We start from the raw sequence: 25,796 nt of genomic DNA, 5'->3' as shown, positions 1-25,796 counted from the left end.
TGTGCTTTGTACACAAATACTTCCTTTTGTGTGTTCTGAGTCTCCAACCATTCGCCTTCACTAGGTTCTGGAATTATGAGCTAGGGAATTATGAGCTAGAGAAAAGGAATTATGAGCTACTCCTTTTACAGTCATACCTCGGGTTGACTCGGGTTGAAGTAGCTTCAGGTTGAACGTTTTCGGGTTGCGCTCTGCAGCAACCTGGAAGTAACGGAACATGTTACTTCTGGGTTTCACTGCTCGCGCATTTGCATGTGCTCAAAATGACGTCACGTGCATGCGTGGAAGGTGGCGAATCGTGACCCGAGCATGCGCAGACACGGGTTGCGTTGGCTTCAGGATGCGAACGGGGCTCCAGAACGGATCCTGTTTGCATCCAGAGGTACCACTGTATCTGTATTGCACATCTTTTCATAGACCTCTTTCCATTCCCTCCATACGCTCCTTTTTCCTCTAAACTAAAAGGACCGAAACATTGAATTATTTCCTTGTGGGGGAGTTTCTCCAGCCCCTTTATCATTCTGCTTCCCCTTTCCTATCCCTTGTTTGAGTCTCATACCAAGGATTTGGACGCAGGTTTTCCCCACCAGTAGAAGGATGGTCCAGTAGAAGGATGGTGGGGAGGAGAAGGTGACGTGCCAGAGGGAGTGGGAACTTAGCAAAATGCGCCCCACTCTTTCCATGGTGTGTAAAAATCTTAACAGGGTTAAGGAGCTGGCATGATGTTTCTGCAAGGGTTTTGTGAAAAACACGTCTGCTAATCCCAACCATTGGCATCTAACTCCAGCGTTTTACTTTGTTATGTCTAATACTCACATGGGATTTGTTTTATTTTTGCAGGATTAAGAAGATCTTTCCAGTACGGAACTTCATCATACTTTGCCTCAGTTCGCAGAGTGCCAAACCCTCTCACTGTGGTGAATCTTCTAAGACCTAGAAAGTAACCCGCAGAGTTTACTCACCAGGCAGGGTGGGTGAATGTGTGGGTTTTGGTTTCTCTTGGTTTCTTATTTTTCTAATCTAAGTCCATTCTCCACATTTTCCCATCAGCTTGCCATGTATCTTTTTGAAAGTCTCTGTGAAAATTTGTGTGGATGCCCCGCGGCATGCCCATGTGGCTGCTGCCAAAGTTTTTTTTGTGGAGGCACCTAGGCCCCACAGTTCCCCCATACAGTGGTACCTCAGGTTAAGTACTTAATTCATTCCGGAGGTCCGTTCTTAACCTGAAACTGTTCTTAACCTGAAGCACCACTTTAGCTAATGGGGCCTCCTGCTGCCGCTGCGCCGCCGGAGCACAATTTCTGTTCTCATCCTGAAGCAAAGTTCTTAACCTGAGGTACTATTTCTGCGTTAGTGGAGTCTGTAACCTCAAGCGTATGTAACCTGAAGCATATGTAACCTGAGGTACCACTGTACTTGGAGCCTGTGATTTCAAGTCCTCTCCAACCCCCTCCCTTATGAACACTAACCTCAAAATGGTTCATTGGGGGCCTACCTGAGCCACAAGGGTTACTCAACCCTGAGCATTCCCAGTCTCACGACAGCAACCTAAAGAAGGAGGGAACTTAAGCTGCACCCACTTAAAAGCCGAAACCCCATGGAAACCCCATGGAAACCACTGGGAGTGTTTTCATTGACATCACCATCCTCGGGATTAGACGGTAACGCTCAGGCTCAACAAAAGCACTTAAGAACTTGTCCCATCAGCAGCTGTATGACACCTGCAGTTGTCTCAGTGGTTTTCTAAAAAAAAAAAAAAAGGAGGGGAAGAGGGAAAAACAAGTGCAGCTTTTTTGTGTGAGGGGGACTGAATAGCTCCCTACAAAACCCCATAGCACAAGTGCTGGTGGACTGAGACACACTCCCCCACTGCTACTCTCCGGCAGGAAAGAAACTATTGTAATTCAGGGCCTTTGATACCCATCCTGGTCCAGAAGGATACCATGGTCAAAGGCATGGGTTAGCAACCTTTTCCAGCAGGGGGCCGGTCCACTGACCCTCAGACCTTGTGGGGGCCGGGCTATATTAAAAAAAAAAAAATGAATGAATTCCTATGCCCCACAAATAACCCAGAGATGCATTTTAAATAAAAGGACACGTTCTACTCATGTAAAAACACACTGATTCCTGGACCATCCGCGGGCCGGATTTAGAAGGCAATTGGGCCAGATCCGGCCCCCGGGCCCTAGTTTGCCTACCCATGGTCAAAGGTATAAAAGGCCAATGATGGCTCAAGCAGGAGCAGCAGGGTCACGCTCTCCCATAGCTGTCAACTTTTCCCTTTTCTTGCGAGGAATCCTTTTCGGAATAAGGGAATTTCCCTTTAAAAAAGGGAAAAGTTGACAGCTATGTGCTCTCCCTGTCCCTCTCTTGATAAAGGTCACCCATCTGGGTAACCAAGGCTGTTTCAGCCCTGAAACCATCTTTTCATTGCATTGCCCTCTGAAGATATCACCGCCAAATTTGGCACGGTGGTTCCTGAGACTGAGGAGCAGGTTTAGCTCTTGTTTGGATACCATTGAATGCCATTTTGAACCAAGATGGCAGACTAAACCATTCAAGACTGCACTGATTTAGAAGAAAACCAACAAATTACATAACCCATTTATGAATCTCAGTATTTTTGGGTTTCTTAGATTTCCAAGCATTGATGGATACTTTCCGTACTTAAGAAAGAACAGCATTATTTTTTGCAAATGCCTTGTCACCCATTTATAGGTGCTATGCCAGTCAAACAAACAACAGTATTGGATGTTCTACTATGTCAGATCACTAGGGGGAAGATTAGAGCCAGATCGACAAATACGAAGGACCACAATCCATGTTTAAACTTTAAACTTTAAACTTTCTCCTGATCTTATGTCAGTTTGTGATTTTTATACAATCTGAACATACAAATATTGCATTTTTTTTTGCCAACCCCAATTCCATTCCAGACTTAACTGGAGTGAAATGACAACTCAAACTCAAAAGGGAAGCCAATTGACTTAAAGCAACTGCTTCAACTTGCATCTTAAATTGCCCTGTTTCTGTATGTTCATCGCAATAAATTGCGCACCATCTTAATAAAGATGCATTTCTTCCTTGTATGTGTGTGTGTTTCTGTGTCTCTTTCTCTGTGTGTATGCCTTAAATTATCCTTTATTTTTCCTCAAAAATTGCCTGAAAAAATATTTTAACCATAGAATGTACTCACAGGTTATAATTTGGAAAATTATATTATCTCATACTTGGGAACATCCAAAATTAACAAGGACAGGCAACAAAGATAGAAGTTTCCACCAATTCGGAAATGGGCTGGGAACACAAAAGCCCTGGATCAGCCAGCATCCTCTCCCAGGCCTCAGAAAGTGGATGTTTTTGGACGAAATATATGATCGGAGATGGAGCTGCTCCCCCCCCCTTTTAAAAACGTCAAAGGGGCAAAAAAGAGATTTCTATTCTATACTTTCCAACTATTCCAACCAATTTAAGAGGGAGAGTATCTACTAGTCCAGCTCCATCTGGCCTCCTCTCCCCCAGCTGTCAACTGGGAGCAACCTTTTCTTTTTGTGTGTGAATAATTTTTTTTTTTTTATGTTGAGCTATGGCCACTGGTCTCATCACCTCCTGGCAAATAACAGGGGAAGAAATGGAGCCAGTGAGAGATTTTACTTTCTTGGGCTCTATGCAGATGGTGACGGCAGCCACGAAATTAAAAGACGCCTGCTTCTTGGGAGAAAAGCAATGACAAACCTAGACAACATCTTAAAAAGCAGAGACATCACCTTGCCGACAAAGGTCCGTATAGTTAAAGCTATGGTTTTCCCAGTAGTGATGTATGGAAGTGAGAGCTGGACCATAAAGAAGGCTGATCGCCGGAGAATTGATGCTTTTGAATTATGGTGCTGGAGGAGACTCTTGAGAGTCCCATGGACTGCAAGAAGAGCAAACCTATCCATTCTTAAGGAAATCAGTGCTCACTGGAAGGACAGATCCTGAAGCTGAGGCTCCAATACTTTGGCCACCTCATGAGAAGAGAAGACTCCCTGGAAAAGACCCTGATGTTGGGAAAGATTGAGGGCACAAGGAGAAGGGGACGACAGAGGACGAGATGGTTGGACAGTGTTCTCGAAGCTACCAGCATGAGTTTGACCAGGCTGCGGGAGGCAGTGGAGGACAGGAGTGCCTGGCGTGCTCTGGTCCATGGGGTCACGAGGAGTCGGACACGACTAAACAACAATTTTTATCTGATTTTACAAGCGTAAAATTATAACAATATCAAATACATACTCAGAGATTCCTCTGAATCTCAAGACTTCCCTCCATCCCTTCCATGGGTCCTATTGTCATCTTTTTCAACTGCATATTATTTCATCATCCATATTTTAAATCTCTCCATGCTATCCAACGTATTTGTTACCTTACAAGTGTTGTTAAAATCCTGCTAATGTTTTCATTTGCTTACAGTGGTCTCTGAAATAAATTATAAATCTTTCCCATTCTTTCTTAAAACTTTGGTCTTCTTGGTTCCTGAGCCTTCCGGTCAGTTTTGCCATTTCGGTGTAGTCCAACAGCTTAGTTTGCCATTCTCCTCTGGTAGGGACTTTATCTTCTTTCCATCTCTGGGCTAGTAGCATCCGTGCAGCCGTCATTGCATACCTAAAAAGACTTTTCTGCTCCTTTGGAATCTCTGTACCTGCAATTCCTAATAAAAATGCTTCTGGTTTCTTTATAAAGGTTATTTTAAACATTTTTTTATTTCATTATATATCATTTCCTAGAATGCATTTGTTACCTTACACGTCCACCACATATGATAAAAGGTACCTTCTTGTTCTTTACATTTCCAACAAATATTTGGACTTGTCTTATACATTTTTGCAGATTTAGTAGGAATCAGATACCACCCATACATCATTTTCATATAATTCTCTTTCAACGTACAACATACCGAAAATTTTAAATCCGTTTTCCATAACCTTTCCCAATCAGAAAGTTGACTGCCATGCCCCAAATCCCTCACCCAGTGTATTATTACCAATTTAACCTGTTCATCCTTTGTGTGCCATTCTAAAAGTAGTCTATACATTTTCCACAGTAATTTTCCATTATTTTCTAACTGGGATCTGCCTTTCCATTAGACTGCCTCAGTGGGAGAGCTAGGAAGCAGGACTCATTCCGTCAGCTTTGCTGGAAGCCCATCTCCATCAGACACTTCCCAATCCTGAACGATGAAAATGTGAAAACAAAATTTTTTTTTTCCTTCCAGTAGCACCTTAAAGACCAACTAAGTTAGTTCTTGGTATGAGCTTTCGTGTGCATGCACACTTCTTCAGATACACTGAAACAGAAGTTGCCAGATCCTTCTATATAGTGAGAAGGTGGGGAGGGGTATTACTCAGAAGGGTGGTGGGAATGGGTGATTGGCAGATAGCTGTGATGAGCCTATTGACGACTCTTAAATTGGACTTAAGATTGGAAAAAATGAGAAACGGAGACAAATTCAAATGGTCAGCTTTGCCCACCCCATTTCTCCCCCTGCTACCACATTCAAAGCCAAAATGTCTCCTTTGTGAACATACGCCTCAGCATGAGACAACTGTGTGATGCAGAAGCAAAAAAACCCTAATGCTATTCTAGGCTGCATCAGCAGAAGTCTAGTGTCCAGGTCAAAGGAAGTAATCAGGACGAAAGGGAGAAACATGCTAAGAGGAAGGCACGTTTGGCAAACCCTCACCTTGATCAGCTCCTGCCCACTGTGGAAGGACATGTGGATCCTGAATTGGCCTCCACAGTCACTCACGGACTCACTGTTAAGACTGTGTTCATGGAAGACAATCTTACTCTGCTACGAGTGATCACAGAAGAAGAAGAAGAAGAGGAGGAGGAGGAGGAGGAGGAGGAGGAGGAGGAGGAGGAGGAGGAGGAGAAGGAAGAGTCATCCCACTCCTTTTTGCCTTGGTCAGACCACACCAGTTCTGGGCACCACAATTTAAGAAGAATATTGACAAGCTGGGATGTGTGCCGAGGAGGTTGACCAAAATGATCAAGGATCTAGAAGCCAAGCCTTATGAAGAATCTTTGAGGGAGCTGGACAAGAGGAGACATCTTCAAATATCTAAAGGGCTGTTACACGGAAGATGGAACAAACTTGATTTCTCCAGGACTGGAGGGTAGGACCCGAACCAATGGATTCAAGTTGCAGGAAATGAGATTCCGACTAAACATCAAGAATAACTTTCTGACAGCAAGAGCTGTTTGACGGTGGAACAGACTCCAACAAGAGGTGGCGGACTCTCCTTCCTTGGAGGTTTTTAAGCAGAGGTTGGATGGCCATCTGTCATGGATGCTTTAGTAGAGATTCCTGCATGACCCTTGGTGTTAGAAGACATGGGGAGAGCAGGGAGTATCTCACATTTCTACATCAGGACTATGTAGAGTGAACTACTATCAAGGAAATAATAATAATTATGAATTAGTCATCCACATTAAAGAGGATATTCTGCTGTAGCTTCAAGAAAATAAATAAATTATTGCCTTTAAAATAGCTCTGGAAACAGAAAAGGTCTTGTGATGAAATTATAGTTTCACTACAGAGTGTGGCAGTGGGGGCAGGAACCAGGCAATGGAAACACACACATTTTTTTGTGTGTATGGGTAAAGTTTCTCATATCTGTATACCCTGAAGGAAGGAGAAACTAGAGAGGGAGAGCGAGGGAGGGAGAGAGTACATGATACATAAGCATCTCAGTGGAGAGAACTGGGTGAGCATTATTTTCTTTCCCATAGAAAATTAGATGTTTGGGGTCTACTGGCTGAAAATCCCAACCTATTATAAATACTATGTGCATCACATAAGCATCTCAGTGGAGAGAACTGGGTGAGCATTATTTTCTTTCCCATAGAAAATTAGATGTTTGGGGTCTACTGGCTGAAAATCCCAACCTATTATAAATACTATGTGCTTCAAGGGAGGCTCCCTCCGTTGTGTCAACAGGATGTCTGTGCAGAATGTTCATGGCCCTGTTTGAAGCCACACCAAACCCACCCACCCACCTGTAGGTTTCACTAAGTCAACTCTATATTTAGGTGGAATTTTTTCCAAGCACATTTTGTAACTAGAATCAAAATAATGCAGAACACAAAAGGCCATTCTATACAGTCTGGGATCGGTGTGAATACATGTGTGTGTTCTCTGAGCGGTGTGGGGTTTCTTTTTCCTTCGACTGGGGTCAATGGAGACCGACAGCAATTCTGTGATAAAAAGTTTAGATTTTTGCCTCTAAAATTATTTACAAAAATATTTACATACCTCCATTTGTATACTGCAATATCAGGCCAATAAACTATAAAACACCATTAAGAACAGCACAATAGAGACATGGGTGGTGCTGTGGTCTAAACCACAGAGCCTAGGGCTTGCCGATCAGAAGGTCGGTGGTTTGAATCCCCATGATGGGATGAGCTCCCATTGCTCAGTCCCAATTCCTGCCCACCTAGCAGTTCGAAAGCATGTCAAAGTGCAAGTAGATAAATAGGTACCGTTCCGGTGGGAAGGTAAACGGTGTTTCCGTGCACTGCTCTGGTTCGCCAGAAGCGGCTTAGTTATGCTGGCCACATGACTCGGAAGCTGTACACCGGATCCCTCAGCCAATAAAGCGAGATGAGCGCCGCAATCCCAGAGTCGTTCGCAGCTGGACCTAATGGTCAGGGGTCCCTTTACCTTTACCTTTACGAACAGCACAAAACTATCATTAAAATGACTAGTCTCTTTAAAAAAGCTTCAAACAGCAGCATAGGTCCATCAGCATAAAAAAAACAAGACATGCATGAAAAGGATGTTGATTGGTTTATCTATTTGTTATTTTCAAGGCTCCCATCATGTTATTAATGTATTTGAAAAATTATGGCTCAAATTCATGGCTAGTCCTACTCAGACTATACCCACTGAAATTAATGGAAGTCAGTAACTTAGGTCCATTAATTAAAATAGGTCTGTTAGGAGTAGGCCTTACCTGACGACAACCCTATATTTTCCTTAAATTCAACTTTTGCTGGCTGTGTGCACCAAGAAAGGAGATTCCAACTACAGTGGTACCCCTGGTTACGTACTTAATTCATTCCGGAGGTCCGTACTTAACCTGAAACTGTTCTTAACCTGAGACACCACTTTAGCTAATGGGGCCTGCTGCCACACTGCCACCACACGATTTCTCTTCTCATCCTGAAGCAAAGTTCTTAACCTGAGGTACTATTTCTGGGTTAATGGAGTCTGTAACCTGAAGCATATGTAACCCGAGGTACCACTGTAAACATCAGGAAGAACTTTGAGACAGTGAGCTGTTCACCAGTGGAACAGTCTCTCTCGGGAGATGGTGGACTCTCCTTCCTTGGAGGTTATTAAGCAGAGTTTGGGTGGCCATCCGTTATGTGTGATCTAGCTGAGATTCCTGCATTGCAGGGGGTCGGACTCGATGGCCCACAGGGTCCCTTCCAATTCTACAGTTCTGTGACTCTATGATTCAAATTTGCACCCCCTGAAGCAATACAACTCAAACCGAAACACAACTATCCTTAAAACTTCTCACTTCTCCAGGCTTTATGATGCAGTTAAAAAAAAAAAGTCCACAGGACACAGGGAAATGTCCATAAAATGCATACAATGGGTAAAAATTGCAAGGCAAAATTCTGCATATATTACCCTGAAATGATGAGGACGTTTAAAATGCAAAAAATTGTAGGCTGATGTGGGAAAGTGAAGAACCTGGACTTAATGAGAAAATTGACAGGTGCACCCACCCCTAGTTGTCCAGAGGGATGTACATTGATTCCTTCATGGAAGCTCTCAGTTAATGCTGGCTTTCAGTCTGTGGGAAGGACACTGGGCACCCCGGAGGAAGTCCATATATGGTGCTGCCTTCCCTGTTGCTGTTGTTGCCTTAAGGGATGCCTCTCCAAAGAACGTGGCAGTTACTCAATTTCCTTGAAGACGACCACAAGCCGTACTGTGTAATTACTTCCTAGCTCAGCCCCAGCAGCCCCAGCAGCTAGTCAAAGGTGGCATGGAAACTTGCAAGGATGGTCAACGGTGTGTGGCATTTTATTTTCCCATAGGAGATGAACAAAGTTTGCTTCTAAAGGGACTTTAGAAGCCACTGTAAAGTTAAAGAACCTCTGATTCTTCATCTGTCCACTATATAAAAACAATATTCACTCAACCCAATCCAATATAACACCCAACAAAGCCACTTTCCAGCAAATTTAACTTTAGAAGACTTAGTGAGCCGCCCTAAGCGTCTATGGCTGAAGGGCAGCATACAAATTTAATAAATAAATTAAAATAAATTAAAATCCACACTTCTACTTTCCCCTGGAGAAACCAGCTGTCTACTGCTGAATTGGAGGAAATGTCAACCAGGTTTTCTCCAGACTGATGTTTGCTCTGATTTTGATGCTAAAGAGCGGGTTTTCTGGGGAAAGCATGGGACAAGGGCAAAGCCACTCAGACGCATGCTTTCTAGTGGAAGTGTGAACAAGCCCTCACATTTGTGAGATGATAAATAGCTTTAGTGGCAACAAGATGAAATGACTACAGGGTTTTTTGTTTTTTTTTAAAAAGAGAATTCAGTTGGAAAAGGAAGTAACTGAACATGCTTTTCTGATAAGCTGATTTAAAACCCACCCACCCACCACAATTGTTTGTGCGTGTGCGTGTGGTTCTTAGAGCTGTTATGTCTCATTTCCAAAGCAACCTGCAGAAGTAACTTCCCCTTTTGTGTTTAATACACTGTGGTTTAATCTATTTAAAGGCAGCCTCTCCCCACAAGAACATTGTTTTGCCAGACAGATAATAACTGGGATGAGCATAGTTATTTAGACTGCACACCTTCTTTGACCCTGCCGAGTGCCAAAAAAAAGGTAACTTTATACAACTCATTGTTTTCGGGCTCCCAGCAGTTTACCTCTTGCTGCCTGCTTACTTAAGGCTAGTTGATACAAACAGAGAATAAATGCAGTGGAGTGCAGTGGTTAGAGCAGCATTGGGGGAACTGCAGCTCCCCACATGTTGGTGGATTGGAATTCCCATTCCTGTTCATGAGCCATGCTAGGAAGTGTAGTCTAACAACATGTGGACAGCCACAAGCCTTCCTAAAGCAAGACGTGAACTGGAAAACAGCTATCCTTCTCTGAATTTTGCAATGCAGTTCTCTGACCGCATAGTGCAGCGGTAGGCAACCTAAGGCCAGGGGGCCGGACGCAACCCAATCACCTTCTCAATCCGGCCTGTGGACGGTCCGGGAATCAGCGTGTTTTTACATGAGTGGAATGTGTCCTTTTATTTAAAATGCATCTCTGGGTTATTTGTGGGGCATAGGAATTCATTCTTTCCCCCCCTTCAAAATATAGTTCGGCCCACCACATGGTCTGAGGGATGGTGGACCGGTCCACGGCTGAAAAAGGTTTTTGACCACTGGCATAGTGTGTAGCAAAACTAGAATAAAGTGTGCATAAAAACACATATGTTAGTGAAAGTTGTTTGCTAAAATGTGAAGAAATTGGCACTAAAATGCTGGTGAGTTTTCACGAGGGCTTAAAGGAAGTTGGCAAACTGAGCTGGCAATATGGAGAACTGCATAAGATTGGAAAGTTTAGAAACTGAGGGGAACCAAAAATGACAGAATCATCCATCCCTGTAAGTAAATAACTCACTCTGGCTGGTTATTGAAACCTCATAATTTTTGGAATACATAACATAATCAAATTTGCAAAAAGGAGACCTCCACACTATCCTTTAATTTCTTTTTAAAAATATGCTCTAGAGTTCTAGATTGATAGACAAATGTACAAAAATGTTCAAAATATGGCCTAGACATGGACAATATTTTTAAACGGCTATTTCTCAGCCGTTCTTCATGAGAATGTTGTGACACTTAACAAGATCATATACCTTACCAAGTAGATTCACATTTCCATATTGAATGTGAACTTCTACCTCAAATTTCAAAATCTGACTGCTTCAGACGTTTTGGCTGGTTTTTTTGGTTGTTGCTGCCAGTCCTCAAAATATGAACTATAAACTGTCAACTGCAAATGTTGTCTGAATCTAAACACAGCATAGTGATTGAAACACATGTCAGTGATCAAATAGTGTCTAACACCAGACACCATTGAAATTCAACTTATCAAATACAGTGAAACACTTGATACAGCTGCAAATACTGTGTGTCAGATGGTAGACATAATGTTCTGTGTGCTATGATCACACATGGACAAATAAGTGTTATGGGTTTGTGAGTGTCTGGCGCCTTTAATTCTTGGATTCAGCATGTGTTAGAAATAATTTAAGGCTTGGAGTGTGTGCGGGACACTTTTAATTTCTGAACTCAGCAAGTATTAAGAACTAATTAAGCCAGGCTAGTTCCCGTGAGGTGATAGCTTGGGTGATGGGCCATTAAGAGAACAAAAGATCAAAAGGAACCTGGGCTGGATCTACATTGATCTGCTAAACGTGTTGTTGTTTTTTTAAAAAAAGTTTTATAAAGTTTCATAGGAGTTTCCCATTGTCGGTGGCTTCTTTGGTGTCACATTTTAAGAAGAAGAAGAAGAAGAAGTAAGAGGAAGAAGTTGTTATTTATACCCCAGCCACTCTAGGTGGCTTCCAACAAAATATTGAAATACAATAGTCCGTCAAACATTAAAAGCTTCCCTAAACAGGGCTGCCTTCAGATCAGTGGCGTAGCGTGGGGGGTGCAGGGGGGGCAGACCGCACCGGGCGCAACATCTGGGGTTAGGGCAAATCAATGGGTTAGGGGGCGCAAATCCACGGGTTAGGGGGCGCAAATCCACGGGTTAGGGGGCGTAAATTACTTGCCTTGCCCCGGGTGCTGACAACCCACGCTACGCCACTGCTTCAGATGTCTTCTAAAAGTATGGTAGTTGTTTTTCTCTTTAACATCTGGTGGGAGGGTGTTCCACGGGTGCCACTACCGAGAAGGCCCTCTGCCTGGTTCCCTGTAACTTGGCATCTCGCAGCGAGGGAACTGCCAGAAGGCCCTCGGCACTGGACCTCAGTGTCCGAGCAGAACGATGGGGGTGGAGAACAAATCATGATGTTTGATATCTGTTTGACTCCAAGGCTGAGGCTATGGGAGAAACAGGACCCTTTCAGGGTGTTAATGCTGTGAACCCCTCCGTTGAAAGCTCAGGTTCTATATCTGTGTAAATGAACCATATATCTTAAAGACACCACAGTTTCTGCTGTGCCTTATTCCCAAGCAGAAACATGGGCTCTGACTGAGTGCCTGGAACCTCTGGAATCTTGGTGATCAGGGTGGCGTGCAATACAAGAGAATTCTGTCAAAATATTGGTGGTTTGTGGATGGCTTTTTGGGGGTGTGTGTGATTTTGGCATAAAGACAAGTCAGAACTGGGGGACCACAATGCAATCCTAGAAAGCATTGAATAGAAGCTTAAGTCAGACTGTCTCATTCAAAACACAAGCTAAGCTATCGCCTGAGAAGGTTGTTGACATTGAGAATAGCACTTTCCCGAGCTTTGAAGAGGTATGTGGTGCTGCTTCCTGACCCTGCTACATGCAGAACTCATATATTTAGACAAATTGGAGGCATAATTACAGGAAACAAGCCCCAAAGGATATCGACTTCCTTCTATGATAAAGCTTTAAGGCATTCTATAGGACTGTTCCCTGCCCTCTAAGAGCTCCTATGTTTACTTGCATTCTAGGCCTCAACTTCATTTCCCCGTCTGTTGCGGTCCCCTGCTGCTTCCATTTGTTATGGTGACATTTTTGTCAAGACTGCACAAACAGCAGGTTATAGGGGAGTGGTAAGCAATGTGGTGAGCTTTGAATGTTGTTGGACTACAACCCCCATCTTCTCTGACTGTTGCCCATTCTGAATGGGACAGATGGAACAACTTCCTTGTTGTTGTTTAGTCATTTAGTCACTCCTGTTTTCCACTGCCTCCCGCAGTTTGGTCAAACTCATGCTGGTAGCTTCGAGAACACTATCCAACCATCTCGTCTTCTGTCGTCTCCTTCTCCTTGTGCCCTCAATCTTTCCCAACATCAGGGTCTTTTCCAGGGAGTCTTCTCTTCTCATGAGGTGGCCAAAGTCTTGGAGCCTCAGCTTCAGGATCTGTCCTTCCAGTGAGCACTCAGGGCTGATTTCCTTAAGAATGGATAGGTTTGTTCTTCTTGCAGTCCATGGGACTCTCAAGAGTCTCCTCCAGCACCATAATTCAAAAGCATCAATTCTTCGGTGATCAGCCTTCTTTATGGTCCAGCTCTCACTTCCATAAATCCCTACTGGGAAAACAACTTCCAGGCGGCACCATTTTGGAACATAGGAAGCTATCTTAATAGCATCAGATCATTGGTCTATCCAGCTCACATTGACTGGCAGTCGTTCTCCAGAATGTCAGAGAGTGAAATTCTGAGGTTTTGGACTACAACTCCCATCAACCCTGGCCTATCAGACACTGCCAGGGGCTGAAGAAGTTTGTGGAAGGTTGGTCTGGAGATACCATGCAGGGCCGGAGGGATCTACTTCCCTTCGCAAGCAGATTTGCCGGGTAACCAATCGAACGGCAATTGCTTCTGCACTTTTCTGACTTTTAAAACCATAAAGGAAAAACTGAGGATGTCATGATGACCCACCAATGGAGCAATCAATGTTTTCTCGCGGCTGTTAAGAGTAATTAATGCCCATCCCAAGCAAAGTGCGTTTTTCGTCGATTAAAGCTATTCACCGGGGGAAGTTGGGAGATTATAAAGTAAAATGACCACAATGGGAGAAGAAATGTCTGGGTCACCGTGTCTGCAGGCAGCTGATTCTATATATTTAAGAGAGGCTATACTGGCTTGATGTGAACTTTTTAATTAAGTGGAGGGAAAGCAGTCTAGTCACACTGGAACCAAGTTGATTTTCGGGCCCCTGAAAGCCTATCCTGTTAAGGAAACGTGGGTGGTTAATATGTACTTCACCACCAAAGTTCCATCTTGCAGCGCCCCGAGAGCAATGATTGGTTAGTATCCTCCCCAATCGGAGTTTAAATTTCAGGCAGGTTCAAAGGTGAGGGGCAAAGCTTCGTCCAGAGTCGGTGAGGTGGATTCGAGGTCTAGAAGATAGTGTCTGTCTTGGAGGTCAAGGTAAGAACTCACTGTGTCAGCTGGTTAGTTTTGCTATTTAAAAATGTCTTGAGGTGCATTCGGGCTTAACAGATTCATTGTAGCATAAGGCTTTGTAGACTACTGCCTAATCTGAATCAAACTATAAGATGAAACATCGCTTGGAATCACCCAGATGGGTGAAAGTGTGAGATGACTTAGGAGGAAGCAGGCATCATTTTCTTATTCAGCCGGTCTACTCAGTGTTATCTTTCTAGGAAAAGATAACTCACCATGAATGCCTCACTTGTTCTCTTAGAATGCCATTGGTGCCCACCTGAGATGTGTTGGAACTGAGTTCTGGCAAGTTCTGGCTGGGAAAAACAGCCCTGGGTTTCCAAAGGTGTTGCAAGAAATAGATTGCAGTTTGAATGTAGAATTCCTAATATATATTAATATTCTCTCTCCCCCCCCCCATACACATATCTTAGGGAAATATTCCAGATCTTTCATCTTCTCCAGTCCACGTGCATGTTAAAAGGAAAAGTAGAAAACACTGTTTGCATTGATGTTTTCTTACGTATGAGAGTCTTCAATTACAACAGAGGAAGTTTCTCGAATTATAATTGCTTAGAAAAGGCTAGCCTGTGCCACAAAGCTTTGTAAGTGCAATGCAGGAAATAATTCTAGTCTTGTTTGGGGCAGCGGTGGAGCTAATAGACCAACAATGCAAGCAGGAGAGTTTATTCTCCTCCTCCTCCTCACTGGTTGCATACAGACCTTACATTCGAAGCACTTGCGAAGCACATTAAAGCACATTACTTCACCCAAAGAATCCAGGGAACTGTAGTTCGTTAAGGGTGCTGGGAATTATAGCTCTATGAGAGGTAAACGACAGTTACCGGGATTCTTTGGAGGAAGCAATGTATAAGCTCCAAATCCATATTTAATGGCAATGTGGGCAACTCCTCAGTGAGCTTCTCGGTTATTGAGGATTTGAGCTCTGGTCTCCAGGTCCTCGTTTGATGTTGAAACTACTACATCCTAGAAAGAAAGAAAGAAAGAAAGAAAGAAAGAAAGAAAGAAAGAAAGGGAAAATTGGAGATAATTAAATTACACCTGAACAATACACTAAACAGTGCGTACGCCATGGTACATGTAGCAATGTGTGCTTGGATTTATAATTCACTGAATGATCTGTTTATTTGCAGCCCCATTTGTAAGGTCAGGCTGTGCCTGCCGATGAAGATGAAGAGAACAATTGTGTTTCTTTGCATTGTTGCCATAGCCTGGGCAGCCCCAGTAAGTTCTTCTTAATGGCTTGCGTATATGTCAGACATGTCCACGGGCACGAATTAGCCGTCAAATGGGCGCATGCAGAGATGGAAAGGAATATATTCTTACGTGAAAGCAACGGCTGTTGGGTAGAAGAACTCACAGGGCACATTGTACTTAAAGACAGGTGAACAGTGCATTGAATTGCTTGAGAAACATGCGTGGAAGATTCCAGCGTGGGGTCTGAGCAGCGGCGTGATTAACGCGGCAACAGGCCAGAACTCTGCACGTGCAACTCTGCACACGCAAGGCACGCTGTGGCCTAGAAACTTTCTCACGCTGCAGTAGGGCTCACAAAGCATGTGCAAAAAGCCACCAGCCTGGCATTCAACAGCAGCAGTTGCAGACTTGAGGGCTTGCTGATATGACAACCTTAATTCCCTAGGAGGGAGGAGAGACTGGCACCCAGCACAGTCACTAACTGCCCCTCCTCCCAAGCCATACCTCCCCCTACCCAGAACCGCTGTAATTGAATCATAGAATCATAGAATTATAGAGTTGGAAGAGACCACAAGGGCCATCGAGTCCAACCCCCTGCCAAGCAGGAAACACCATCAGAGCACTCCTGACATATGGTTGTCAAGCCTCTGCTTAAAGACCTCCAAAGAAGGAGACTCCACCACACTCCTTGGCAGCAAATTCCACTGTCGAACAGCCTCCCTTGCTCTCCCCCACGGCTCTCCTCCTAGGCACATCCCACCAAGTGCCCTTACAGCCAGTGAAAAACCTGTTGAAACACTAAAAAAAGAATTTCAAAGGCTATTAAATTTAAAAACAAGTTAAAAGAGGAAGCCCTCTCTGCTGAGCAGCAGCAGCAGTTCTTATGAAGCACGTGTTAAGGAGAGGTAGGTAGCTGTGTTGGTCTGACGCAGTCAAAATAAAAAATTAAAAAATAGTCCAGTAGCACCTTAGAGACCAACTAAGTTTGTACTGGGTAGGGTGATACCTCTGGTTACGAACTTAATTTGTTCTGGAGGTCCGTTCTTAAGCTGAAACCGTTCTTATCCTGAGGCATGCTTTCGATAATGGGGTCTCCCGCTGCATGCGTGCCTCCGGCGCACAATTTCCGTTAGCATCCTGGGGCGAAGTTTGCAACCAGGAGCAGCTATTTCTGGGTTAGCGGAGTTCATAACCTGAAGCGTTCGCAACCAGAGGTACCACTGTATAAGCTTTCGTGTATCTGAAGAAGAGTGCCTGCACACGAAAGCTTATACCCAGTACAACCTTAGTTGGTCTCTAAGGTGCTACTGGACTATTTTTTAAAATTTATTAAGGAGAGAATTGACTCAAATTACAAATGCAAATTATTTTTGGTGGGACATTCTCAAATTAAATTGGTCCTTTTTCCATAGCCTCTTTAGTTTAAATCTTTCCCTGCTCCCGTTTTGCAGAATTTTCTGTGTCGTTACATAAATTCCAACTACACATCAGACCAAACAAAAAACAAAAAACACCAATCTTGATATTCTCTGTTGGTTAATTTTTAAAAGTGAGCTTCGATTGCCTTTTCAACTTTGTTTTCTGATTTAAAAGCTCTCGCAGAGTGAGCCAAGGGACAACAACAGTAGCATCGGGAGAAATCAGGTGAGTTCATCTTTGCGAAATTTCTTGGCTATGTGATTTGATTCTGCAAAGTTGAATCAGATTTCAGATTTCCTTTGACATGTATTCAAGATCCACTGCTCCTAGTAAGGGCTTAACCATATTGGCCCCTACTATGAGCAAATGGGGAGCCCAACTCTCTCATTCCAAATGCAACACAGCACATAAGGTATAGCCTGGGCAGAGAGTTACTCCAGGGCTGACCCACCCATGAGGCAAGGTGAGGCAACCGCCTCTGGCGGCAGAATCCACAGGAACAGCTGATCCTGATGTAGCTCTTTATTCCTCCCTTGTTCTTGATGTAGATCTTCACTCATGCACTGGAGGTGGGGAGGGGGGATTAAGGCACCATTTTGTGATTTGCCTCAGGTGCCAAAATGTATTGGGCTGGTCCTGGGTTACTCTGAACATTGTAGCTCTGTGAAGGGAACAGATATCCTCTAACAACTTGTAGCACCCTTAACAAACTGCATCTCCCAGAATTCCTTGGAGTGAAGCCATGACTGTTTAAGCAATATAACAGTGCTTTAAATGCATGGTGAGGATGCGACCCTACTGTGCTCCCACAATACTCTGGCTGGTTTGTTGCAGATTAAGATGGAGTGGTGAACATTTGGATTATTCTAAGTCTGAGGACCACAGTTCCTTCTTACATACCAGTGTTGGGCAGTGCCAGAGGCAAAACGGGGAAGGGTTCCCTAGAAAGAGGGAAACCATGATTGTCCAAGTGTTATAACAGTGCTTTAAATGTTATACTGTGTATGCAGCCTAATAATGGCAGCTATTCCTCAGTGAAATAAACAAGACGATCAGGTGATGCTATCTTTACACCCAACCGTGTCGTTTTGATCCTGCACTCCTTTGAAATCTGACATTCCGCCCAGGCCTAACTTGGCACTTCCTGAAAAACTAATATTTAAAGAACAGTGGTTTTCCTGTCTGTGCCAAATTAAGCTCCCGTTTTAGCTCTTGTCACAGGTGCCAGCATGTGGCCTGAAGCCTTGAAAACAGCCCACCCACCTGCCATTGTCGCCGTCAATTAAGGCTAAGCAAGATCAACAGCAGTCAAGCAAAACGTGTCAACTCCTTTTATTTCTGGTCACCGGGGAGTGACCTCTAGCAGAATATTAAAAAAAAAAAAAGTGTTAGAAAAGGTTTTTTTTGAAAATGCATTGACAAATATGTTGCTTGAAAAGTTATAGGAATGGGTAATAGAATGTGACAGATAGACAGGTTTTGGTGTTTTCTTTAAAAAGGAATTGAAAGAGCAATTGGATTATGGACAGAAGACCACAAACCCATCTTCCCCAAATTTAGGCAACCAATTTTTCTGAAAATGATAGCTAAGAGGGTTAGATCACCTCTGGCCATCCTGCAATTTGAAAACTGGTTGGCACCCTGCTCTGAAAAGCATTTAAAGACATGCTAGCCCAGGGGGTCAGCAAACTTTTTCAGCAGGGGGCTGGTCCACTGTCCCTCAGACCTTGTGGGGGGTCGGACTATATTTTGAGGGGGGAACATGAATGAATTCCTATGCCCCACAAATAACCCAGAGATGCATTTTAAATAAAAGCACACATTCTATTCATGTAAAAACACGCTGATTCCCAGACCGTCCGCGGGCCCGATTTAGAAGGTGATTGGGCTGGATCTGGCCCCCGGGCCTTAGCTTGCCTACCCATGTGCTAGGCCTATTCCAAGAAGAAGGGGATGGGCCCTCCCTAGCCACACCCCCTCAGAGCATCACTGTTGACAGCTGCATTGCCCCTCCATGTATTGGGGGCTGAACTTTCTGCTGTGGGGAGGATTCCCTGTTTGTGGCAGATCCCCACAATTTAGAACCCCAGAAGGTCAGGATTCTAAACCACACGAGGGACCTGCACAGGTAGAGAAGGCTCCCTGAAGTGGCATGTAGAGGAAATACCCCCAAAGAGACCTATTTATTTATTTGCATTGATTTAAGATCACCGTCTTAGGTTCCAGTCTCCTTTTGCATCAGATTCGTTTGTGAGACCCTTTCCACCGTGGCACCTTCAATATGGAATTTTCTCCCTGGGCAACTCCAACAAGCCCTCTCTCATTGGAAGCAATTTTATCCAGGAAAGCCTTTTAGGATACATTTCCCTCCCCCCTCACTCCCATTGCCTCCAGGAATTGTTTGACATCTCTCTGGGCCCTCTGCGGGCTCAAGCCCTCCTGTCACATGACTGCCACGGACCACATTATGACTGCCACCGCATGGTGCAATGTCAGTTCTTTCCCACATAGTCTCAGTAACACAAAGCCAGCCTTCAGCTGAGTATTGCATGGTTCTTGCTTGGAGTCTTCCCACTTTTCTTTGAGCAAGGGTTGCCGCTCTGTGGTAGGACTGCTGCGTTGTAAGCAGAAGGTCTCTGGTTCAACCCTGGCATCTTGTGCTGGTCCCGGGGAGGGGGGGGTGTTACCGTGCGGCGTGGTCTGAGTCCGGTCCTAGGTCGAGGGTATGGAGGCTGTCCGTCAAGGGTGAAGCGGATCCAGGCATGGTCAGGAACTCTGGAAGAGTAGGACAGGGTCCTGGCAGGAACAGGTTACCAACAATGTTGCTCCCGCAACCTGGGACTGGGCTGACTGGCCTTTATTTCCTCTGAGGCCAGGGGCGGTCCCGGCCCACAGGTGACTCGCCACTCCTGGCCTTAAGGCGAGCACTCCTCCTGTGAGAACTTAGTTCCCTCCTCCTCTCTGCCCTGAGCCTCTGCAGCTCCGGAGAGGCTGGATGGTTACTGGACCCAGAGGCAACCTCACCTTCCCCTGACAGGGCTGGGAAAGGAGCACCTGCAGGCAATGGGTCCTCGATCACCTCGGGAGCCAGAGCGGATTCAGCTGGTGTCTGCTCCTGAGGATCCAGCACAGGTGAGGGCCCTACAGGTTCAAGCCCCTGCCCCAGCTCAGCCGGCCCTGGAGGCAGGGACTCCTGTGCAGGCTGGGACTCCTCAGGTTCAGCTTCTGAATCAGATTCCCAGGCCATCACAGCAATGTTATTCAGGAAAGCCTTTTAGGATATGTTTCCCTTCCCCCTCAACCCCATTGCCTCCAGGAACTGTTTGACATCTTTCTGGGCCCTCTGTGGGCTCAAGCCCTCCTGTCACATGACTGCCACGGACCACATCTCCAGGTGGGACTAGCAATGTCCAGTGAAACTCTGGAGGGCCACTGCCAGTCACTGTTTGAAACTCCTCTATTGTGCCGGAATCTCCACTCGGCCAAGCTGATAAAGCTCACCTTCCGGCCGAGTCCTTCGGAATCGCCCTCTGACGAATAATTAGCGACCTGAGCCTCTGATAAGGCTCCCAGGCACGTTCCCCCATTCAGCAGAGTTTCAAAGCAGCAGAAGTGATGAGATTTATGGCTACATCGCTATGCTTTATTTCTTACTATGCAGACAAAAATACATCCTCTCTCTGTGAGAGCAGAGAGCAACTGAAACAAAGGAGCAAAGGAACTGAGAAACCAGTACATCACATCCGTCTCCCTTCTCCCGTGAGACTTCCAATAGCTTGGACTGTCTCTGGAATGTAAACAGAGCCTTGTGACTCTAAGCAGCTGCTCAGTGGCAAACAGAAACTAACATATTGTTCTAGGCGCGTTTTGTGACAGGGAATTTCATATACACGAGCAGTTTCTGAGATTTGGGTGCAGTACTGCGCCTAAGACTTCACATTAAAACTGCCACTGCTGGTATTGAGAGTGTGGGAGGAGAAATTCCTTCCCGCTAGACTTCCAGTAGATCTAGGGGTCATCTTATACACAGCAAAATACAGTAAGGTTTGTGAACTGGACCCTCAAGGTGGGTGTCTCTGCCACCAGTTGTATAGGCCCTAAATACGTGTTGATTCTGGTGCCAGAAAGATATATTTATATGAAGGAAAGGGGGCGTAAGAAGAATCCAGGGCTTGTCTGCAGAATGGAAGGAAAGGAGGACCTTTTTCTGCCTCCCCACTTCCAGCCACTCTCTGAAGACTGGAGAAGAGACCCTCTTAAGAATATTAGGGAGGCGGGCAAGGGAAGCATGGCTTTGTGTTTTGCAGTCTTCTGGTGAGGACTAGATCATGTGAAAAATGAACGTAAGATTTTAGCTGCAGTTCATTCACTTTCAGCTTTGTATTCTTGTTATAAAACAGTGTGCCTAGACATTTTGCTGTTGTGCCCATAACCTGGGTTTAAGGTGCACTTTAGCTCCTAGCTTTCATATCTCTGTTTCTAACATTTCTGCTAGTGGAGACAACATTGAGCTAGGAGGACCTATGACTTGACTCAGTGTAAGACAGGTTCCTATGTTCTCTTTTCATTTCTGTTCAGTTCCTGCTTCCTGATTATGTTTTTCTCTCCATAGGATGTATCAAACGTGGGCCATACCAGCAAACACAACAGTGCAGAGAATGACGAGGGATTTTATGAAAGTGGAAACAATGGAAATACCAGTGGAAATACCACTGGCTGCATCAACAGAGGAGATGTTGGCCATGAAGAATGTGAAAGAATCGAATCTGCCACACAAAGAGATATAATCAATGGAGCTGATGATTTAGTGAATGCTCTTGGAAATGTTGGCAGAAGACCTGAGAGCATCCCTAGTCATGCCACAACAAATGGAAGTAGAGAAAGGGATGTTACTGGAGAGGGAATCCTTAGGGGTAACTTGGAAGGTGGAAACTCAAGTGATGCCAGTCGCGGGACTGGAGATGGGAGTGTTGATTATACCATCCGAACAGACCTTTCGACAGTCACTCAAAATGACGATGGAAAGGAAAACCACATTGGTAACATGGTTGCAGAAGGATATGGTGGCACCCTAGGAGACCAGAGTAACAACATCCAAGGCCTAAATGGTACAGGTGGAGGTGGATATGCAAATGCTGCACCTGAAGGAAACATAACAAGGGCATCTATGATAAATATGGTCCATGGAGAAAGCATTCACTGGGCGGATGTTAATGAAGCTGGCAGCGGTAATGGCGGAGATCCCAGTGAAGAAGGTTCTAGCGATGACTGGGGGGATAGACGTGACGAAGACACGACAGCTCTGGGGGGAAATGAGAGAGGGAAGCATAGCAACCAGACTTGCGACAATGACAGAGATGTTGTTGGAGACACTGCAACCAACGGAACTGTGGAGCTGTGCCTCAAAAAGAAACAGAATAACACTCTAGGCTCAGAGGGTGTTGCTACGGTGAGTTGGGACATATGATGGGGCAGTGTCAAGTAGAGAAGGAGCAGGTGGAAGGAGGCCACTGAACCATTCTGCCAAGCCTTTGCTCCTGCCACTCCTCCCATTTCTGCACTCTGAGACTAGAAATAAGCCCGGTCACAAGTAGAGCAGCTTGAGGGATGGGTTGAGAGAGCCAAAAGTTGGAACAGGGGGAAGAGTTTAGCACTGCCTCCCAGCTGCTGCTTTTCTGCTTGGAATTGCCGCTTCACCCCTTTATACCATTTTAGCACAAACCCGCTTCTCAGATGCCATTCTCCTAGTAGACAATTGTATGAATGCCTTGTTCAAAACAAAAAGTGAAGGCACATCTCCCTTCCCATCTGGAAGGGTTGTTGTGGGGCTTTAAGCCCCTTTGCCTTCGGTTGTGGGTCCTGATCCAGATCACGCTACCTGCACTGCAGCAAAAGCTCCCATTTACAGTGGTACCTCGGGTTAAGTACTTAATTCGTTCCAGAGGTCCGTTCTTAACCTGAAACTGTTCTTAACCTGAAGCACCACTTTAGCTAATGGGGCCTCCTGCTGCTGCCGCGCCGCTGGAGCACAATTTCTGTTCCCATCCTGAAGCAAAGTTCTTAACCCGAGGTACTATTTCTGGGTTAGCGGAGTCTGTAACCTGAAGCGTATGTAACCTGAAGGGTATGTAACCCGAGGTACCACTGTACTCTAATGAGAGCTTCCCTCCCTCAATTGCAAACAGCAAGTGCATGGGCCCAGTCTGGAGTTGGGCTCCAGTGGGGGGCAAAGGGTTCAAGCCCCTTCAATCTACACCAGGGCCCCCCATCTGCCTGCAGTTTAAAATCCATTCATGGAATTGCTAACTGAATGATTTCATTTGGGATTTGCTTGCATTCTCCTTTCCTTTTGGTCTCCAGGGCACTGGCGGTAGCAATGAGGGATCAGTTGTGAACCACGCAGATGGCAGCAATGTGAATGATACTGGCAGGGATGGGACCCCTGACAACAGAGAGGCCATGGATGGGCTTCCCAATGCAAGCAGCTCTCAGGACAACAGTGAAGGTCACCTAGAGGATGCCAGTGACCACGAGGACACCAGCGAAGCTGAGAGCAATAGCGTTTATAGTTTGAGTTCTGAACTCATGCAAGGGGATGAGCCCGACGAAAGCCCCGAGTCTGAAGGCAGCCAGCAAGAAGCGTCAAGTGAGGCAAGCGATGGGGAGGACTCACAAGACGAGTCTCAGGGAGAAGAGGAAGAAAGTGCCAGTGAGAACGAGAGCAGCGAGCAGGCCGAGAGCAACAGCGAAGACAGTCAACCGGAGAGCAGCGAGGGTGACGATCAGTCAGACAGCGGCGACAGTGACAGCCATCCAGACAGCAGCCAAGGTCAATCTGATAGCAGCAGTGGAAGCGAGTCGGAAAGCAATGGAGAAAGTGAGTCTGAGAGCAGCAGCGAGAGTGGGCCTGACAGTAGCAGTAGCAGTGAAAGTGATGGCAAGGCTGACGAAAGCAGCAGTGAGAGTGAGTCTGATAGCAGCAGTGGGGGCGACAGCAGCAGTGGGAGTGAGAGTAGCAGTGAGAGTGAGAAATCCAGCAGCGAGAGTGAGAGTAACAGTGAGAGTGAGAGTAGCAGTGAGAGCGAGAATTCCAGCAGTGAGAGTGAGAAGTCCAGCAGTGAGAGTAGCAGTGAGAGTGAGAAGTCCAGCAGTGAGAGTAGCAGTGAGAGTGAGAAATCCAGCAGTGAGAGTAGCAGTGAGAGTGAGAAATCCAGCAGTGAGAGTAGCAGTGAGAGTGAGAAATCCAGCAGTGAGAGTAGCAGTGAGAGTGAGAGTAGCAGTGAGAGCGAGAATTCCAGCAGTGAGAGTGAGAAGTCCAGCAGTGAGAGCAGCAGTGAGAGTAGCAGTGAGAGTGAGAAGTCCAGCAGCAGCAGTAGCAGCAGTGAGAGCAGCAGCAGCAGCAGTGAGAGCAGTAGCAGTGAAAGCGAATCTGATAGCAGCAGTGAGAGTGAAAGCAGCAGTGAGGACGACAGCGAATCTGATAGCAGCAGTGAGAGTGACTCCACATCCGAGAGCAGTAGCGAGAGTGACAGCAGTGGTCCATCAGACACCAGCGAAAGTAGCAGTCAAGCGGGGAGCAGTGAAAATGGCAGCCAGTCAGACACTGATAGCGAGGACGGTGGTGAGTTAACAGGCAGTGAAAGTGAGAGCGATTCGGCAAACCAACCTGACGGCGATAGTGAAAGTGCACCTCTGAGTGCGGAAAATGGTGCTGCCAGCCACGGTGCTTCAGATACAGCGGAAATGGCAAGTGACGATGAATCTGTAGCAAGCGAGGAGAGTGACAGTGATGCTCAATCAGAAGGTGGAGACACTGAGAGTGAATCCATAAGTGAAGGCAGTCAGAGCAATGACCTAACCAGTGATTATTAACGCAAGGTTGAGGAAGGATCAAATTACGGCAATGGGAGCGCTCATGATGGCAGAGGAAGACTGGACAACGACACAGAAGCCAAGCCAACAGGCCGAAACACATTTGTCAGGAAGTTACCACCACAAGATCTCTGTATAAGTGTGATTAGGATCAGGGTCAAGGTTGAATTGGGGACGCATTAGCAGGAAAGCTGCCCCAGTCCTTATAGTCACAGGGGATCAAAAATGCTGTGTTTATACATTTTTGAGTGCTTGCTGCAGTTTTGTTTGCAATAAATTATATGCCTTTGCACAATGGGTATTCAATTGTTGGTAAACAGATGCAATATAAATAAAAGCCCAGGTTCTGATACACATGTTCATTCATCAAAGACCTCCAGGGTAGGTTCTTATAAGTGTTATTCATTACTTGGCTGCAACATCATGACTTGCATGTGTGAATGAAACATTGCAAATAGAATTCCTGGTAAACATCACCTGGCCCGTTTTTCTTGGTTTACTTGTTCAATATCATGGTTCTTAGAAGATTATAAATGTGCCCTGTGTGTAAACTGTAAAATAAATTATTATTTTTCATGTTGTTTCATGTATTTTTCTTGGGAATGGCCCACCCAGATTTTACTCTCTGTTTCAAAAGCAAATCAGAGAAAGGGATGGGATTGAACCACATCAATTTAACACTGTGCAGGAGGCAATCATGTTTTGTCTTGAACCCAGTGGTTGAGTTCCTATTTACAATTGTACGTGAGTAAATGTACTACTTGATATAAACATCATTTGGTCGCCAGAAATGTATTTTCAATTCGCAGCCTTGTACAGCCACAATTCAGCGAGTGCCACAATGGAACAAGAACAACAAGAGTTATTGTTATTTAACTTATAGGCCACTTACATGCCCAACTGGCTTTTAACGTGTTCACAAACAGGAAATCAATCCAATAACATTAATATACATTTAAAAATAAGTTAAAACAATAAAATCACAAGTTGAACTCAAGGGAATGCTTCCTAAAGAGCCGGTGGAATGCCAGTGTTGATAGGACCTCTAATATTTCAGCAGAGAAGGCATTCCACAACACAGGCACCACCAATGAAAAAGCCCGCTTCCATGCTACCACAG

At 45.2% G+C, this 25,796-nt stretch overlaps 1 protein-coding gene across 1 annotated transcript; it reads left to right on the top strand.

The window, feature by feature from the left end:
* Positions 1–14,075: 14,075 nt before the first annotated feature.
* LOC310742190 (uncharacterized protein) lies at positions 14,076–25,211 on the top strand. Its single transcript, XM_083571230.1, has 5 exons — positions 14,076–14,152; positions 15,322–15,412; positions 16,979–17,029; positions 21,417–22,253; positions 23,165–25,211. The coding sequence occupies exons 2-5, from the start codon at positions 15,353–15,355 to the stop codon at positions 24,674–24,676; spliced, it is 2,460 nt and encodes an 819-aa protein (XP_083427356.1). The 5' UTR covers positions 14,076–14,152; positions 15,322–15,352; the 3' UTR covers positions 24,677–25,211.
* The last annotated feature ends 585 nt before the right edge of the window (positions 25,212–25,796 follow it).

Source organism: Podarcis filfolensis (genome assembly GCF_964270895.1).
Source record: "Podarcis filfolensis genome assembly, chromosome: 9".
Taxonomy (NCBI): Eukaryota; Metazoa; Chordata; class Lepidosauria; order Squamata; family Lacertidae; genus Podarcis; species Podarcis filfolensis.
The sequence above is the reverse complement of the archived record's forward strand: the minus strand, read 5'-3'. Positions and strand labels throughout refer to the sequence as shown.

What these genes read in the sequence shown, in the direction of transcription:
- LOC310742190 (XM_083571230.1), top strand. Translation starts at nt 15,353, where the DNA reads ATGAAGATGAAGAGAACAATTGTGTTTCTTTGCATTGTTGCCATAGCC. An exon ending in CCATAGCCTGGGCAGCCCCA is followed by an intron (nt 15,413 to 16,978) that starts GTAAGTTCTTCT and finishes CTGATTTAAAAG; the next exon opens with CTCTCGCAGAGTGAGCCAAG. An exon ending in GCTCAGAGGGTGTTGCTACG is followed by an intron (nt 22,254 to 23,164) that starts GTGAGTTGGGAC and finishes TTTGGTCTCCAG; the next exon opens with GGCACTGGCGGTAGCAATGA.